General features: G+C 40.3%; 1 protein-coding gene across 3 annotated transcripts in view; it reads left to right on the top strand.

Moving 5' to 3' along the window:
* arhgef25a (Rho guanine nucleotide exchange factor (GEF) 25a) overlaps positions 1 to 18,483 on the top strand; it is a 43,936-nt gene that overhangs the window by 5,535 nt on the left and 19,918 nt on the right. The window contains exon 1 of one of the 3 annotated variants that reach the window (XM_061056946.1): positions 7,096 to 7,623. The exons of the other annotated variants lie outside the window; for them this stretch is intronic. Within the exon in view, the coding sequence (XP_060912929.1) occupies positions 7,521 to 7,623 (103 nt within the window). The 5' untranslated portion in view covers positions 7,096 to 7,520. Of the gene's footprint in view, positions 1 to 7,095; positions 7,624 to 18,483 lie in introns of those variants that run through there. 3 annotated transcript variants of the gene reach the window in all.

The following is an 18,483-nucleotide window of genomic DNA, read 5'->3' as shown; positions in this document are numbered from 1 at the left end:
ATGAAACCCTGCTTCTTTCATCTTTGATTCATTTAATCAACGAAATTAACATTTAAATAGTGATTAAAGTCAACTTTCGACATTTCAACCAGGAGATTTATGATCTCATTTAGCTATGGTTTAACTGGCAGAGGTCAAAGGGATGTTTCCATCTCTTGGTGTGTCAGAAGGGGAAAGGAGAAGAGGCCCCTACTTTCTTTAAAGTTGTGGTTCATTAGGGACATCTGTTATGTGTTAGGATCAAGACGCCTGCTTTTAGCTTTACGGGACAGTGCCAACCTCCACTATTTCTCATCTTTATCCTAAATCTATTTCATTTCAGAATTCATTGTAGTGAATATTTCTGCAGTTTGTAGTAGTAGTGGGGGTTTGTTAAAGTTTCATCCACTTTTTGTTCTCTCCCCCCTCCCCCTTTAATCCTTATGAATGTCTTCCCTTAAGCCATGACGGCAGTGGTGGTATTTCAAACCTTGTTTCCCGTCTTCAGACACAGAGCTGCTGGTCATATTTCTCTCAAATCGTATCATTTTTTCCTCTTTGCTCCCTGGACACCAGCAATATAACTCACATTCTCACTCTCCCCTGACAGTCTGTGTCTACAGTATCTGTTTCGTAACATTGATCAGTGATGGATGGCCATGTGTGTCTACACACTATGTGTGTCTCTCTCAAGGAAGCTACATCAACAGGAAACAGAACTGAACCAGTAAAAACAACAGAGTTGTATTTGACCACGGTTGCATGCTGCAGTTGCATGCAAACATTAGTCATTTTTAAAGACACACGTCTTTAATAGACTTTGAATGTGCTCATTTGATACAAGAAACTCATGCACATTATGAGTTTAGAATTAGTAGTGAACATTTATGTTACAGCAAATCTTACATAATACTCTCTCCCACACACTCACCACAAGACTTTAGCAAAAATGCTTAAGCCAATCTCTTTCCTTTCATAGGAAAAGTGATGAACACATTCATGAATGGATGGCTCATGACCTGGTTAGTTCTCAAGAAATCATTTCTACAAATGAAATCATTCACCCAAATTAAAGAGTAGCAGTAAACAGATGTAGTTGTCCATATTGGGCTTGGGGAGTGTGTCATCTAACAACTACTGCTCCCAGAGGACCATGGGACAAAATTATTTGTATGTTTGACCTTAAATGGGCATATATCAAGCTAAAGTTGTACTATATTCTGTATTAAAGGCAAGAAATTAAAAAGCGTTTTCTCACACGGGTGTCAGATTAGAAAATATAATCACCTCCATAAATAGCTAACTGTTTCCTCAGTATTAAAGTCAGTCTACTGTGAGACACCACACTTTAAATTTCTGTCTGTGTTCCCAAAATATCAAGATGGTCTGATACTCTTTGTCTCTTCTGCAAACAGTAGCCAAAGAACAGTCCTGGCTGGGTTATTTGACCATTGACCTATAGATCAGACTGTCACCTCTTGCTGTGAAGTATAGATAAGAAAACCCAGATTGATGTGGACTTCTTACATAACTTCAGTATGGCTTGAATTTTCAGCAATGTTCTTAAACATGTTGTTGAAAATAATGTATTTTTTTTTTGTCAACAAAGCACCTTATTATAGTGTTTACATTGCAACCAGCAGTTATGGTGTTTTCTCTTTTTCGAGCAATGTGTTCTGTCGCCTGGCAAATACAAATGTTTTTTCCCTATTAAAGGTTTGTGTTTTAGGAAAATATCTTGTTTTATTTTTTTTTCTTGTTTTGTCTGCCAAAATGCTTAACTACAGTATTTAACAACTAAACTGTGATGTGGGTTATTAGAGCGTAATCACAAAAAAGAGCTGCCCCTTGTGGTTGTAAAAAAAAGCTTAAAGAGAGTCTTAACCAAACATTAAAGATGTGGGCTAGGGAGATAAAAAATAAAAATAAAAATCGCTGTCACTGCTGCAGTGTAACTACCAGCAGCCCTTTTCACACATTGTTTCCACATTGTCATCTAGATTAATATAAAACTATAATATCTATTATAGCTGCTTCAAAGGACTTGAGCATTGTAGGAAAAAGGAGAAGAAGTTTGACCGCCCTGGTGAGGCAAAACCTGTAAATATAATCAGATATTTACTATGTATTTTTTAAATTGAAGATCCTTTTGCATTTTAGCAAAGTGGGTCATGCAGGGCTGGCAGGCAGGCACAGGTCAGGGAGGTCCCTCAGACACCTCACAGGTCACTGCTCCACAGCACAGCTGGCATTTAGATCACATAACTGATCCTGCAGAAAGAAAAAAAAAAACATGTAAACACAGTCCTACATACGTGTGTCAACACATGTAAATGTACTTGTGTGTCACCAAACGAGGCAAGTATTAACTCATAAGGATTCGCTGCATTATTCAAATAATAGTGTTGCAGAAACCCCTTCTCTTAATCTGTTATTGCGACAGAAAATCTAATTTTTCTTGACGTTGAAACCGCTTGGCTCAGTTTTTATTACTCAAAGATTAAACAGCAGTGTCTCTCCATGTGTGGTCCCTGGGTTTTGCTTTTGTTTAATTAACATTTTCTCCTTTGGGTGGCGTTTTAGCTCAGGCTTAAGCCTCAAACACAGTCCGCTGCAGTCCCAGAGTCTCAGTGCTGCTTACAAAGTGTTCCTAGAGAAAGCTTCACAGAGCAGCTGAACAGATACAGGAAGGCAGTAGGTCAGATAGGAGGACGAAACATGACGAGGACTGGTTGATGAGGACTGTATGTTTGTGTGGATGTCTTGATGTCTGTGCTTTTAATTGTGGGTGGTACATTATGAAATCTCGAGGATGTTTTGCCTGGGAGCTGCACCGCATGTTGGGGTATAACAGTGGGAGGTACTGAGTGGTACTAGTGTTGAAGTGAACACACACACACACACACACACACACACAAACACAGCAACACACCTGTTTGTTTCTCCAGTGTGGCAGTGTCGGTCACTGTAATTGCACAAAAATATCAGCTGTCTGCAGAAAAGACGAGAACAACACAGTGACCTCTGCCTTATGATGGGACATAAGCCAAAAACACAGAACCCCCCCCCCCCTTTACAACGGCTTGTCCAGAATGCCAGTTTGCCTTAATTGGCGCTCAGCAGAGAGTTGAAAGCAGGAAGGAATAGAGGGAGATAGAGAGAGAGAGAGAGAGAGAGAGAGAGAGAGAGAGAGAGAGAGAGAGAGAGAGAGAGAGGGGAACTACAGGAGAATAAGAGCGGAAGGAAAATCTAAGTGAGCATATTTTGGCAGGATTTCAGCTGGCTGATGGGCTGAGGAGAGGCTAATGTCAGTGGGGGAGCTGGGGAACACATTGCAAACAAACGACTGCATATCTGCTGAAGTGAGACCTGCTGTAGCTATTAGTATTCATACTTATGCTACATGAAACCTTCCATATTTCCTTTTTTTGTGTGCGTGCATTTTAACTGATAGATAAAAAATCAGATTTCTATAGCTGAGTGTATTTGCAACATTTATTCTAACAATAAATGTTCTCTGGGAAAACATATACAAATCCCTCCCAGAACACACCTCCTACATGACAGACTTTCAAACCCCATAATTTCTCTCTGTTTTTTAAACCAAAATACACTTATTCATCTCTTAGCAAGTAAATCTTCAGGCAAGCCCTAAAATCCAGGCTGCTGTGAACATACACATCCATGTTTTTATTCATCCTGTAGCATTTCAGGCTCTTTTTCTCCACACTGCAGCATACATGTGCAGATGTATCATCTTTAGCGTGTCGTGTGTGTGTCTCGTGCGAGATGGAGATGGAGAGAGAAAGGGAGAGAGAGTGAAGGAGTGAGATGAAAGGGTGAAGAATGAATGGGTGCTAATGCATGCCTCACCTAACATCCCCAACTCCCACTTCAAGCCGAGGAGGAGGAAGAGTTTTCCATATTTCTATTTACATTCAGAGCTTTGTGCATGTCTCTTAGGCTAATTTCAGTGTGTATTTATTCTGATATTTTATTCCAGATTAACGAGGTGATACTGTCGGGGCTGAATTTGAGGTTTGTGGATTCTCAGTGACAACAATCAGCGATTAAAATGCAAAGTGCTTCATCAGATCTTCTGTTTTTGTGTTATAATGTCAGTTTGTTTCTCAGTCAAAGAGTCAACTTTCCAAACACACGCAAGCAAAGTGCACCATGCAATCAACCTAATGCAACAAGTACAAATGCCCCCTACTGGGCGCCCTGCAGAGGCGAAGTTGGACATCTTCTAACTTAAGAGCACATGAAAAGATTCCCAAGCTTTCACTACATGAATTTTGAATGCATCTCAAGAGCACTGTACTCTTCATTATCTCGCTGCTCTGTAGTCTGCTCTTCTGTGGAGTGATGTGCAGGCAGCGCCCAATTTGTACAGCTTTGCCATCGGATTCTTGTCTCGGTGTCTTCGTTTGATCTTTTTTCCTTTCAAACCCCTCTGTTCTGCTGTCATATCCTTTGTTTCAGATCATGTGCTCCTGTGCTTTGACAGTGTTCGGCAGCCGTATTAGTGTCAGACAAGAGGAGATGCTCAGCGCGGCTGTTCGATATTCCTCTGGTGGATTGCCCCCTTCAATCACAGTCACTAAAAGCATCCATTATAAGAAAAGCAATAGAAGGAGGGAGGGAGGGAGGGGGAGAGAATGGGGAGTATTGTGATATATCTGTTTGTCTGTAGAGATGTATTAAACTAGTGTGCCGTCAGAACCTGAGAATGATGTATCTCTAGTACCTTCTCCCTTTATGTTTAAGTAGCTTAGTTTATCCTGCATGAAACATGTCATGCATCTGTGAGTGTACATAACATGTGTGGCTAATAGGTGAGGCTTCTCCTGTTTGCTCTGACTGTCGACTTCAGAAAAACATCCTGAAAGCAACCTGCCACCACCCTGAAAAAAAAGATGCTTCAGATACAGCCATGTTAAGCGTGGAAGCACCCGAATGCAACTCAAAGATGTGCGTGCTTGTGTGTGTGTGTGTGTGTGTGTGTGTGTGTGTGTGTGAGCTGGTTCAGTACCAGGCGCTACTCAGCCTTCTCTCGTTTCCGTCGATGCCCCCCTAAGAGGGAACCTGAGTGGGTGCTCGTATTTGTTGCAGCAATCAGGAGGTGATTTCCTCACAGTCACATTGTGTGAAGGGAGCATGGCGTGATGAGTGCTGGGAAAAGTGAGATGAGATCACAGACTGAGTCATGAGCTCAGAAGCATCAGGCAGGAGAAATGCAGTTTGTTGGTCAGATAATAATTTGCTGATTCTCGCAGTATTTCACATCAGCATTTTCAGAAGCCTTTTCATTTTCCTGCATCTATCAGCTACACCTCTTGAGCCGTTTCCTTGGATTTCCATGTGATATTTACTGAAATAGAAACTGTGATTTCTTGTATAAGAAAGGCTGATGAGTCATAATCTAATGTTGATTGGGTTTAATCTTCCCCGTTGTTAAGTACACATCTGAAAGGCAGTACGTGTGCCTTGCTATTTAAGCAGTTACACAACCTGTGCGCTCATGAATATAAGTATGATTATAACGGCCTAAAGCCAGAAAAATGTGTCTTCTGCTTGTGTTTGTGTGTCTGTACTGTTCATACTTTGATTTTTAGAGTAGGACCTCTTTTATTAGACCATTTCTTCATAAATGTTTTTCTTCAGTAATTGAACAGAAAATGTACCATATCATGTTAAACATCAACACAACACTTTGATGAAAGTTTTTTTGGGCTCACTGATTCGTTGATGACAGCTCAAAGAATTCATCGTTTCATTCCTATATGTACACATTTGCAAAGTCTAGCTAGGCTCAAAGAGTTAACACCCATAGAAACCCGGATCCGAAACAGCCTTCTAATCAGGCCTGGTTCTAGAAGAAAATGACTTAGGGTGCATCTGAGATTATGTCATGACCATCAAATCATGAATGTCATAAACACGATCTGAGTCGCTGTTGTCCATTTGATTGGATGCAGAAATTTAAAATGCGGGTACAATGCGAATGAGTGTGCTCCATAACAAGATAAAAAATAGCAAACATCACAGAGCCATCATAAAGTAAGGTTTTAGTGACAAATAAAGGCCTCTCAGCTCACATTGAATTTGTATTCTAACTTCTAACAGTGATATGGATATCACAGCCTTTTGTAACATGTGTTTTGTGATAAATAGAAATCAATCATTTTGATGGCATGGCTTCTCTTTCCTCCTCTGGTCCTGACCAAGACAAGTCAAACATATTGTTAAGGGCTTTACTACAAGAACTGTAGTTTTGGCCACTATTGTGTGTGGGCCAGGTTTACAATCAATGTGTGATTGGTAATGCTGACTCAGTCTTGAGCAATGGCACAATTGCCAAAAGGAGCCATTTCTGAACTAGGTTGTTTCATAGTTGTGGATGAATATTTTCACTCAGAATTGTTTTTTTTGGATGCTCAACTATATTATATGATATTTTATACCATCACAAGCCACAGCTTTTCTTTATCCAAGAGGTTTCTTTGGTTTGAGTGCCCCCATATGTGCTACAATGAAAGGTTCAGCTAAATGACTTGGGTTACTCACACACGCCCACCAAGAATACCAACATGCCAACATTGTGAAATGTGAGACAGCCAACTCGCTCTATCGAAACACTGAGGAAAAAAAATTAAGAGACTATGCTAACTCCATGACCAAAAAATGAACACCATAGGGGAATATGTGAGCTGTAATAACCAGAAGTTAAAAAAAAAAAAAAACAGAAGAAAATCCATGAATCATGGATCACTTCATCACAACATGGTCTTTCCTCTGTAAATAGCATTGTGTATTATTACAAAGCTGGCTGTTTCTATTGGGTCAGCTCTGAATGTGCCATTTCTCTGCGTTAGACAGTTGAGAGAGGAAACAAGGGGGTGCAGAGAAAAAACAGCTGAGTGGAGAAAAGCACAGAGGGCAGGAAGAGAGAGAAAATTAGGGTAGTGGGAACCTTATCCTGGAATAGCCAGCAACTAGAGCTGCAGACTCCACCCTTCTTACCCCTCCCCTTACTCTCTCTGTCTTTCTCTCTCTCTCTCTCTCTCTCTCTCTCTCTCTCCCTCACTGCTATCTCACTCTCTCCCTCTTTCCGAAGCAGTCTCCTAGTCTGTCATTTGACCAGGCGGTTCACAGAGGCGAGAGCTCAGCACCAAGAGGAAACCATAAGGAAAAAGAGAGGCAGAGGGGAAACAAACGCACATTGAATAAAACGCTCAGCTTGCTGGAATCCTTTTTTATTGTTTCTATCACCATCTGGAAAACCCTGTGAGTTTGAGTTAGAGTGGATTTCTTCTTGGCAGCAGCTTTGGTGGACTCTTTCCCTTCTTCTCCGTCTGGATGTGTGGGCTTTAAAAAGTCTGTCTGCTGTCAACTGTGGAGGAGGAGGCGGACACTTTTTTTTTTTTTAGGGATTTAAACTGTGAGGAGTCTACTTTGGGTGAGAGTGAAAGAAATAGAGAGGGGCAGAAGGAGAGGGAGTGCCGAGCCATGCCCACCTCTGCTTATGGTTGAACAGCATGAAAGGGGGTCACCATCGCCACCACCACAGAGGCTGTGGCTGCCAACACTTGTTCCGTAAAGTCCTAGTCAAGTGTGGCTGCTGCTATGCCCGGGTCAGAGGTCAGTGTCACACACTTCACACACACATACAGATACCACAAACACACAGAAATGTGTGCTTTTCTTTACTTTAAAACTGTAAAAAAAATGTTTTTAAGAGTCCAATTCTTCTTTTGGATATGTGACTATGTACTTGTATTAGTGTTTTTGTGCGTGCAAATGATTACCAAACAAGAAAAATCACTCTCCTCTTCCTCAATTTAATGCCTCTGCATTCCCTTGCTCATCCTCTCCTTCACATTTTCTTACATGTCCACCCACCTCTCCCTTATCTCTCCTTCCATTCCTCTGAGCATATGCTAATGGTTTAAAGTGTAAGCCTCAATTCTACCGCCTGCTCTCTCCGCCTCCAGCTACAGCAACAGATGTGTGTCAAATACACATCAGAGCGGGCAAAAAAAAAAAAAAAAAAAAAAACCTTTCTACAGATGAGTGCACGGTGAGGGACAGGGAAGCAGAGGACATGCATCACACATTCTTTCATTAAAAATAGAGTGTGTGCGATTTGGAAAGTGTCCTCGTCATGATGAGTGTATGTCAGTTGGGTATGTGTAGCACGTGGATGGATGAAACACACTCATGGTGGGGCGGAGGGGGGTCCTCTGAAACATTCCTGTAGAGCAAACAGTGAGAGCTGAACAAAAACAGCAGTGATCCCCCCCCCCCCCCCTCTTCTCCTCTTTCTCCTCCATACTCTCCTGTTTGTTGTAATGAAGTGCAGCAGGAATAGCAGCGGTCCATTACAATATTGTGCGGTTTAGTAAAAGCAGCGGGTGGCATGAGATGTAATAACAAAAAGGGCCAGTGAGCCCCACAGTCACTAACCGGCCAGGCTGCTTTTTTTTTTTTTTTTTTTTTGAGAGTTCAAACCAAACTCAGTACTTACTTTTAAATCTTTCTGATAGCAAGAAAATATAATTGAAATCTATTGTTGTCCCTCTGTTTCTTACATGACCTCTGCACTTGGGGCTGAGAGGCAAAGTTAACACAACAACGGTGTCTAATAGCACTTTATGAGTTTACGCCACGGTGCCACGCTGTGTGTTTGTTCCCTTTTACAAGCTTACATCAAAGGGATAAAAAAAAAAAAAAAAGCGGCTGGACGATTGAGGCTCTGTACTTAGAAGGGGGTGCACATGAACTGGGCCTTCATATTATTGGGCTAGTTATGTTGGATACATACCTCGGATTCCTTCAGTTTAATCTCTTATGTAATGGATATTCTCCTTTTCATCGCCTGAAGCTCCCCACTGTACCTCTAGCATGTTATCACAGCAAACACATGCACATTTAGATCATAAAACAGGATTGGAGGACTTAAGCGTTTCAGCCTATTAAAAGAAATCTCAATAAACATACAGAAAGGGATTTGTGGGAGCGGTCTAATAGTCTTTAAAAACTGAATGCAGGAGACTCTTTTGTGACCAGATAGGAAGTGTTATATTCAGCAGTTTGAAGCAAATGAACCTCTTCATCTCAGTTTAGTATCTGAGCCTCTCCGTCTCTCAGAGTAACTTCAGTATCTTCAGCTTAGGTCCAACTTGTATATCAAGGAGCGCTCAAAAAATTTAAAATAAAATGATGTCAAGGAGGTAAAGAGCTGGTTGTAGAGGACTTTTTTTTAACTGCACTTCCTCTATTTCCCCTCTTTAATCTCATATAATTTCAACTCTGCCACATCTTTGACATTTAAGATCTGATCTGATTTGTCTTTTTCTGTTATTTGCCGTGTTTTGCATTGGAAACTTGTTACATGGAAGCCCTAGCTAAACTATTTCTGTTGTGCTGTTTACAGGAATAACACTGAACAATGCAGGTCTGACTTCACAAGGCCAGCAGCACGTCAGACAGTCTGTAGACAATGTTCTTGCGGGTCGAGCGTGTCATAGTGTAGAATATCATCTGTGTTTGATTGTAGATTCGTTTTTTTTTTTAAACAAACACCAGCTTAAGAGTTTTAAAGCCGAGATAGTCAAAGTGAGAAAAAAACAAACAAAATGACTTGATTTGAACTGCAAATGTGATTGTGGTATCCACAGCAAACAGGGAATTTCCTCTTTATAGTCATTAGTATCTCGGGCTGTCTCAGTATATTTACTTTAGCAATGTGAACAATGCATCTACATCATGATAGATTCTAAAAGAAAAAGCCCCTCAAATGGCACAAGAGGAAATTATAGATTACAGCATGATTCGTTCCCACTTAATTTTAGTACAGCTGATAACACATTGCAGTGTGCCATTATGTCACACCATATGTGTGCCCGCTGTATGCCTTCATTCACGCACACAAACACACACGCACATGCACACGCACACACACACACACGCACGCACGCACGCACGCACGCACGCACGCACACACACACACAGGAAGCAATCAGAGAATAAAGCACTACACTTGGAGTCATTTCAGCTGTTGTCACTCAGTTAATGACTTTCCGAAGAAGGCTTTCCTGCGTCACAGAAACAGACGAATCAATGGCCTTTTGTTTGCCTCACAAAGATAATTCAGTCGCATATCTTTCTTTCAATTTGTTATCAATTTGGAATAAAACAGAGACACCCGAAGCAGACCACTAATCAAAATAATGTGCAAAAACGGTGTTATTGGTTGTTACAATGTTTGTGTTGCAGGTGTGTAATAGGACTGATGAAAAAAATACAGGAAGTGCTTGACTATATGTACACAGAGGGAGATCAGGGGTGGGATTATTGATCGGTTCAACATGATAGAGAAGCCCAGCAAAATGGACAGGTGGAGAGATAAATCTAATGAAACATGTCGCTCTGATGTCAGCGATGCTCGTCTCGGCACATTTACTGATTGACTGCAGGAGGGCCATTAGTGAGGGCTGTTTCCCTGCAAATATTGTTGACAAACCACTAAAAAATAGATGGTGTGCCATTGTCTGAGATTCTACTCAGCCAGATGGAGGACAAACAACCAGTGGATTTAACAAATCAAGTCTGGTAAGATGCTCTTATTTTGGAAAATGTACTTTCTTTGTTAGGGGTAAGGTGAATTCATTTCCTCTGCTGTCTTGGAGTTTAGGATAAAGATGACATGGCCACTGCTGTATGACGTTTGCATATCAGCTCAAATGATTTTTCCATCTGTGGACATAAATATCCTTCTCATTCTATGACTACCCATCTACTTCTTTCACTTTGTTTTTCTCTTAAACCTTCTCTTATGCTCCTCTAAAGAACCGAAAAAAATGATGTGCTACCTTTTACCTTTTGCTATCTATGAATGTTCTATGTGCATCTGTGAGTGTTGACTCATGCATGCAATGAGTTAGAACAAGGATCCCCCCTAGCAACACACAAGCCCTGCATACAAATATGGTTGAATGGGGGAGACAGGAAGAGAACAGAGACGAATATGGAAATCATAAAAATATAAAGGACATTTAATGGAACTGCAACTGCTATACACATAAATATAGGATTTTTTTCGATAAATGAAATCACTCACATTTTATCTGCTTTTCCAGCAAAAAAAGCATAATCATAACCAAAAAACACAAACTATATAAATGAATGTCAAAATAAAATAAAACATCGACAATAAAAGCCTAGAAAGTATTTCACATATAGGAAGTTGTTTTTACATTGAAAACATATTCTTAATTTAAGGATAAACTTATTTGTTAAGAAAAATATTTTTACAAGCAGAAGCGGGGCGGCTGTAGCTCAGTTGGTAGAGTCGTCGCTCTCTCAACCAAGTCAAGGGTTCGATCCCCAGCTGAGCAACATGTCCGATGTGTCCTTGGGCAAGACACTTAACCCCGCATTGCTCCCGCTGCTTCAGTGGCGGTGTATGAATGGATTAGTGCTTACTCTCTGATGTACGTCGCTTTGGATAAAAGCGTCTGCTAAGTAAATTGTAACATTGTTGTAGATGTTCACAGATGAATCTGACTCTGCTGGAGGCCACTGTTGCTAAGTGCTTGCTCATTGATAGATTATTGTCTCTCAAAATAATAAGAGTACAGTCTAGACCGTCACTTGAATGTATGTGTGTCATGACATTTCTTTAATGTTATAAAATTACTTGTTTTGCCTCATTATCTGTGCAAAATATATACATTTACTACATAATATATAGAAAACTATAAGTTCTCACAATCTAAGTAGAAGAGTCAAGCATATAAATACTTGAATGTCTATGAATCATTTCAGTACAGTATTAGTCTACATGGCTTAGTAATGTGCTCCTGTTGTTTTGTTCACCCCTTGTACATCTCAGCTATTTGGCTGCAACACATGGCTCATTTGCTGCAGTTTCCAGTTAATTTAAGATGAATCACACAATCGCAGTAGGAAAATTATCTTTGTCCACTTGCCCTCCTTCTTAAACTAGTCAGAGCCCATGATGTGCTTCAGGCCCCAGACATAGTACTGTTCAGTGTCTTGCTAAAGTAGTGTGGCTATTACTTTTAGCTCAGGTTTGCCATCACTGACCTGACCCCCGAGCCAAATGAAGAATTTTGATAACATGTCAGTCGTGCTTTTGACAGAAGCCAGCCCTGCTGTAAACACAAGGGAAAATGACCATGTCAGAGTTTATATTTCAGCCCAAGAGCGTTCTTTGCAATCAGCTTATAAGGCAGACTTTGAGACATTATGGAAAAAATCAACAAAAATAGATGAAGCTGGAGGTATGCTGCTGGGCTGCTGTGACTCGGCCTCGCTGTTCGGCAGTCTGAGATATTTTTAAACTTAGCACCCCAGCCCACCCTCCACATCGTCAGCTCCTCTTGCCCTCCCACCCCCACACCAACCTCCCGGTCTCCTCTGTGTTGTACAACTGATCTCCATATTGTTTCTCTCTGGCACATGCAACAGAAAGAAAAAAAAGGACGGAGAGAAATGGAGCGAGAGAAAGGAAGCAGAGACTTGCAGCAACCCCAGTGCTCCCAGTCTCCCGGCTGGATGAAAAAAAAAAAAATCTGAATTTAGATTTGAATGTTGGATGATCTGCCAGCTCTGGAATGTGAACATCAAGTGGAGCACTGCGATCATTTATCAGACAGTCTCGTTTTCTCTCTTCTTGTCTTCCCTACTCTTTCTCTCATTGAGACGGTTATAAATTGTCTTCTGCCATTTTCCCTTTTCACACCCTTGAGCACTGTTCACTTTCATTTCCCTTTAGCCCTACTGAACAAGCATTGCCCTGACATATTTCCAGAGCTCCCTTAATTTCTCCTTCTCCCACTCCCTTTTTTCTTTCTTTCCCCCTCTTCCTCAGGGCTCTGTTTGTAAATGTGCAAAGGAGAAGAATGAGGGAACAAATTATGAAACACAGGAGTGCATTCCATACCTTGTTTAGAAAGAATTCTCCTACAGCGTAGAGGGGGAGAGGAGCCACTTCCCCTGCGATTCTATCCCCTCGTTCAGCCCATATGGGTCTTTTATTGTTCACACCAATTTGGGTTGCGTCCAACACTTGTTCTTTGTACATTGACACTCATTTATTACCTTTATGTTGTTTTACTCCAAGTTATAGCCTTTGAAATGTCATAAATCTAGTTTTGCTGGAGAGAAGTGAGATTGAGGTTCTTCCTGCCTCATCTGCAGTTCTCTCCAGAGAAAACTTAATGGAGGCCTCTTTGAGAAACTTTCCAAAACAGCACACAAAGCAAAGCAAACAATGGTCAGTGAAAATATTGAAAGCAGTGTGGACCCGTGTTGAAGGAGTGGGCTAGAGCTTTGATCAGCCTGATGTGTTTTGGATGTGTACTTAATCAAATGTACAGTTGGAACAGTGGATCTCAGGGTCCAGCCAGAGTGTTAGTTCCATACAGTCTGTCAAAGGAAATCCTTGACCTCATGTTTCAGTACAAAGCGTATTATGTTGAGTTCTGACACAAATTCTCCCTCATCTTTGTGTCTCTCTGTGACCTGAGGCTGAAAGTTCATGATTCATCAGTTGCATTAAAGTGTCTAATTTTTTAACATATCAATTTAACTAAGTCATGTGTAAGTGAACACATACACATGACTGAAATTAGCTTCTAGTCTGTCTTCACTCCAGCAGAAAAACTCTTATAAAAGAATGTGACGTCTTTATCTGGGGAAATCAATGGAAAAAAAACAAAAACTTATACAAGAAAATTTTCCAAGCAGTCTTTAGTCATATGCCTTCTCCTTTTTGACTGATAATCACCTTTGATAAAAAGCCCAAATTGACCTTTTTTCCTCTACTTTGTCACAGACCACATTGATCGTCTGCTGTCAGCAGGTACCACTGATTGTTGAAGTAGTCACACAGCTCTTACCTCAGTTAACTTGCAGCGTCCGTTGCAGCTATTACTTAATGTTTACAATCTTTGCAGCTGTGGCAAAAAAGCACTAAATTTGTAGCAGCATGTTGTTTACCTATAGGACAAAACATTAGCAGCATTATCCTCAGGCTGTATCAGATTTATGTTTTTCTGTGGGAACACTCAAATGACAATTAGCATGTTTGCTAACACAACAGTTACTGAAGGTGGCAATGAGGAAAAATCCTTGTAATATGCACATCATGTGGGTGTAGGGCAATTCAAAAACAAGAAGAAAAAGGCTGTATGAAATGATTTAATACCTGTTATTGGGTATTGAGCAAGTGTGCAGGCATATCTTCTTTTTCTTGACAAACTATCTATCCATAATCCACAAGGCCATAAATGCTGTTAAATCAAGGAACTCTGCATACAGCCTAGATGTATGTAAACCTTTTATAACACTTATTGTAGGTATTCATAAGACACACGATTAATGTCTGTGTGGAGAGCTCTTGATCTCAATTGAGGATTTGGTTTGAAATTGACAAAAGCTGACAGGTGCAGATGCTCCTCTTGAATTTGGAATTAGATTTTCAAAGCGTCCTTTGTGGGCACAGTATTGTTTTACAAATAACCAAAAACACGAGAGCTTTAAGTGGTGTTGCTGATGCAAATCTATGCTTTGTATTACCCTGTGTATGTGTTCACTCACATGCAGCCGCAAATATGAGTGAGTTCCCATGTGTAACATGAGTTTGTGTGCGCCCAAATGTGTAGGTTGATTTAATGTCTTGCTGCTGGCTAAGCTTCTGTGTGGCTGTCCCTTACTCGCTCTCCTTTAGGGTTTAGTTGCTATGGCAATGAGAGTGAGGGGAAGCTGGGGGGCAATGAAAGGAAGGAGAAAATTTGTCTGGAAAGCCCATCATGTCTGAACCAGAACATATTAAGTTATAATGATCAGAACAAGAGATGTCTGAATTTGGAGATAAGCTTGTATGCTGATGATGTGATTGTATTTGATGGTAAATTACATTGTTGTTGATGCAGTTAAACCAAATATAACCTATTTATTTTACAGTAGTTTTGGCTGCTGAGGGTTTAGATAAGTAACCTTGTTGGGTACAAACAGTGTGAAAAAAAAGCCATAAACAAAACCAGAAGTATACAATCAATATACAATATATAATCAGGAGTATACGGTTCCTCATCCTCCACGGCCCAGCAGGACCCACAGCTCCATCTCCAGCTCTCCTTACAGGACTCCTGATTGTGGCACTAACATAGTTGCCTTAAAGAATCCCAGTCTCTTTTAATTTGCTATGGGTTCTCTCTTTTTTAGTTTGCGTGTGTTTGTATGTGTGTGTGCGTGTGCAGAGATAATCATAGTGATGATCAACAGTACCCACTTTGTGCAACAGTACATGTTTGCTCCCTGTTGCTGAAAGTGTAGCGTTTATCATCACTAAAATAATCTGGGCACACATGAGCACACTTATGCACACACTAAAACACACACACAAACACACGAGTGGCGTGTCACTTTGAGGTCATGTTACTTCTTTGTTATCCTTCTTTTCTCTACATGATGCTGTCACTATTGGACCCTTGTGTGAGACCTTCTCAACAAGTCCCTTATGATATATAATATAGATTATAATTAGACCAATTAGTAGGCTATTCATAGCAATCAGAATTTACTCCATCTTTACCAGCTATAAAATGTAAGTAATACATTACAGTTATACTTGTTTTTTTATATTGTTCTGAAGCTTTCTGCTCTTCCTGACAGCTACTCTAATTTTTGTATTTTTGTATTTTAGTAAAAATAAATTTGAGTAATTTTTTAACCGCTGTCAGGCAGCAAACAAGGCCTGAGTTGATCTGATACCATGTTGTAAAACGATGCATTGTAAATATAAATTGAAGTGATGGACCAGTATCAATAATCTGGTGAAAAGCATCTATCTTCATAAATTAATTCATCCATGCATGTCTCTGCCACACTGCAGTCAAAGTAAATACTCTTTGCCATGCTTGTTGATGGAGTCACTTAAACTAAATATCAGGTCTTTTCCGCTCTGCTGCTTCTGAGAGAGAGAAAAGGTAGGTCTGGAGTAACAGAAGAATGATCTAATGTCAACATATTCTTTGACATTGTAACACTTCCAGATTCATATTGACATTTCAATGATCACTCTGTTCCTGACCAACAAGACATGACTATGAAAACAAAGTGAAGAAAAGATAGCAGGGTATCATTCCAAATCTGAGTCTAATATTCTAATTTCAAACAAGTGTCAGTTTGTATAAAAGAAACAGAAACAGGGAGGTGATAAAAAAATGTTTCAAAGATCACACAGTGAGGTGTTAGCTCTCAGAATCAGCTTCTCTGACAAGGACAGGTTTTCTGCCCCTCAGGGTCAATAGTGATCAATATTATTTACCCAAAGCAAAGCATGGAAATAATGAAGGTTATGCTTGATGATGTCAACAGGTAGACATAATTTCAGTGACTCTGAATGATGTCTGACTGAATGCTGTCAGTGAGTGGTGGTCTTGCGTCTTCAGAAACAACAGTATGAAGACCTTTATCTTGAAATGTAACAACAACAAAAAACTGTTCAAATTTAAATACCACGGATATATAAAATATTCAAAAGTATTTCTTTTTCACCGATTGTCATAGGCTATATGAAAATTATGTATTCAGTTGCATAATTAAATTCAGACCTTCATGGCCATCGTCTGCTTCCGTTGAAGAGGCGTTTTAAAACGTTTAAAAAAAACCTTGAAATGGACTTTACATTTCAAATGTGAACAGAAAATCTAAGTCTCACACTCAGGATGTGGAGTTATAAGCATATACAAAGCAGGAAAGATCGAATGAAACACTCAATGAATGCATTGTGGGAAATGTAGTTTAAAAAAATAATAATAATGTTTTAAAGATTTTGAGCCGTATGAAAATATCTGTCTCCGGAATACAGTGCAATAAAAAAATCGCTAAATTGTCCTTTTTAAAAATGAAATCAAAATCTAATTTATATCCCTCCATTTTTCTGTTGATCTCATAGTGCTTTGCTAAAACCTCTTCCCCTAGATTCATATGTGAGTGTGCCTGCTTCCCTGTAGCTTACATTAAAAGAAATAAAGGCAGATGGTGCAAGAAACTTGGCAAGTCTCTCTCTGAATGGTCTAAGAGGAACGTCTGGAGTTCTTCAGGCACACAGTCACTATAAACACGTATCCAGTTTCACACTGCCAAGAATAAAAATAAAAAAAACGTGTCTGCAGTGACAAAGCTTCTGTGTACTCACACCAAAGCATCCTTTGTGTTGACCAAGTTAGATCCAGTTCAAATACAAAGACGGTGCTCCAGGAAGCAACGAGAGGCACACGTGAGATAAAGGCACAATCCTCACCACTAGAGATGTATTGCTATACTCTTGTTGACCTGGTTTTGACAGTCAAAAGCACTAGTGGTGGTTTGGATCTATCTAGCACTCATGGCTGTTTCATAAGCTCTCATCAGGAGAAGTGTCTGAATCACTCCTCCACATTGTTCCATAGACAATGGGATTAATACCAGCTTCATCCATTCAGGCCTGTTTTTTTTTTTCTCTCCGACTACGATGCTTTACGCTGATGAAAAATTTGCCTCGGAGTGCAGCTGATGTAAGGAGACAGACCCTGATGGCTTGTTTGTGTTTGACTGCTCACATATTTTCTTCTGTCTAGTGTATGTGTGTGTGTGTGTGTGTGTGTGTGTGTGTGTGTGTGTGTGCGTGTGTGTGTGTGTGTGTGTGTGCGCGTGTGTGTGCGTGTCTGCATAAACTAGGTCAGTAGGAGGACAGGAAGTCTCTGTTCACTTGTCTGTCTTACTGCCGTGTCCCTCCAAAAGTTATGCATGCAAATACCCTGAGATAAGATACACAATGATGACAGCAGTAGAGCTTTTGCATTCATGTCTGCGTCCTTATGCATAAGATTAGGAATAAGCGTCACCCTGCACACATACCCTCAACTACATTTTAAAGGCAGCAGGGGCCTAATCACCTCTCTCTTTTTCTCCTTAACATATTTTCCTCACCTTTTGCAAGTCTTACATTCATTCGGTCTGGTGTTTGTACTTAACCTCTATTTACTGTTTAGCTATATCATAAATAATCCCTTCTCTCCTCATAGACACATCCCTCTCTTTCTGCTGTTTATCAAAACATACATTCTTATTAGAAAATGTCAGAGAATTTCTAAGATTGTGGGTTCTTTTTAAAACATATATTCAAAAATCACCACTGGAGAAGATAAGAGAAGGGCAGAGGTATATACTTTGCCCTTGGAGCCAGTTGGTTTTGCACGTCAGGGTTTTGATGGTCTCAGCAGCTTTTGGGCCGAGCAGGGCATTGCAAAAGAGGAGCGAGCTGTGTGTTCTGATCCAAGAGCAGGCCTAGCCAAAGTCCAAAAAGCACTGCAGTGCAGAGAGGAGGAAGACATTGTTAGGTGTGAAAAAAAAAAGAAGATGGCCAATTATGACTGAGGTGACAAGTTGTTAAGGAAAAGAAATCAAGAGAAAACAAGAATGAAA

Source organism: Labrus mixtus, chromosome 15 (genome assembly GCF_963584025.1).
Source record: "Labrus mixtus chromosome 15, fLabMix1.1, whole genome shotgun sequence".
NCBI classification, from domain to species: domain Eukaryota; kingdom Metazoa; phylum Chordata; class Actinopteri; order Labriformes; family Labridae; genus Labrus; species Labrus mixtus.
The sequence above is the reverse complement of the archived record's forward strand: the minus strand, read 5'-3'. Positions and strand labels throughout refer to the sequence as shown.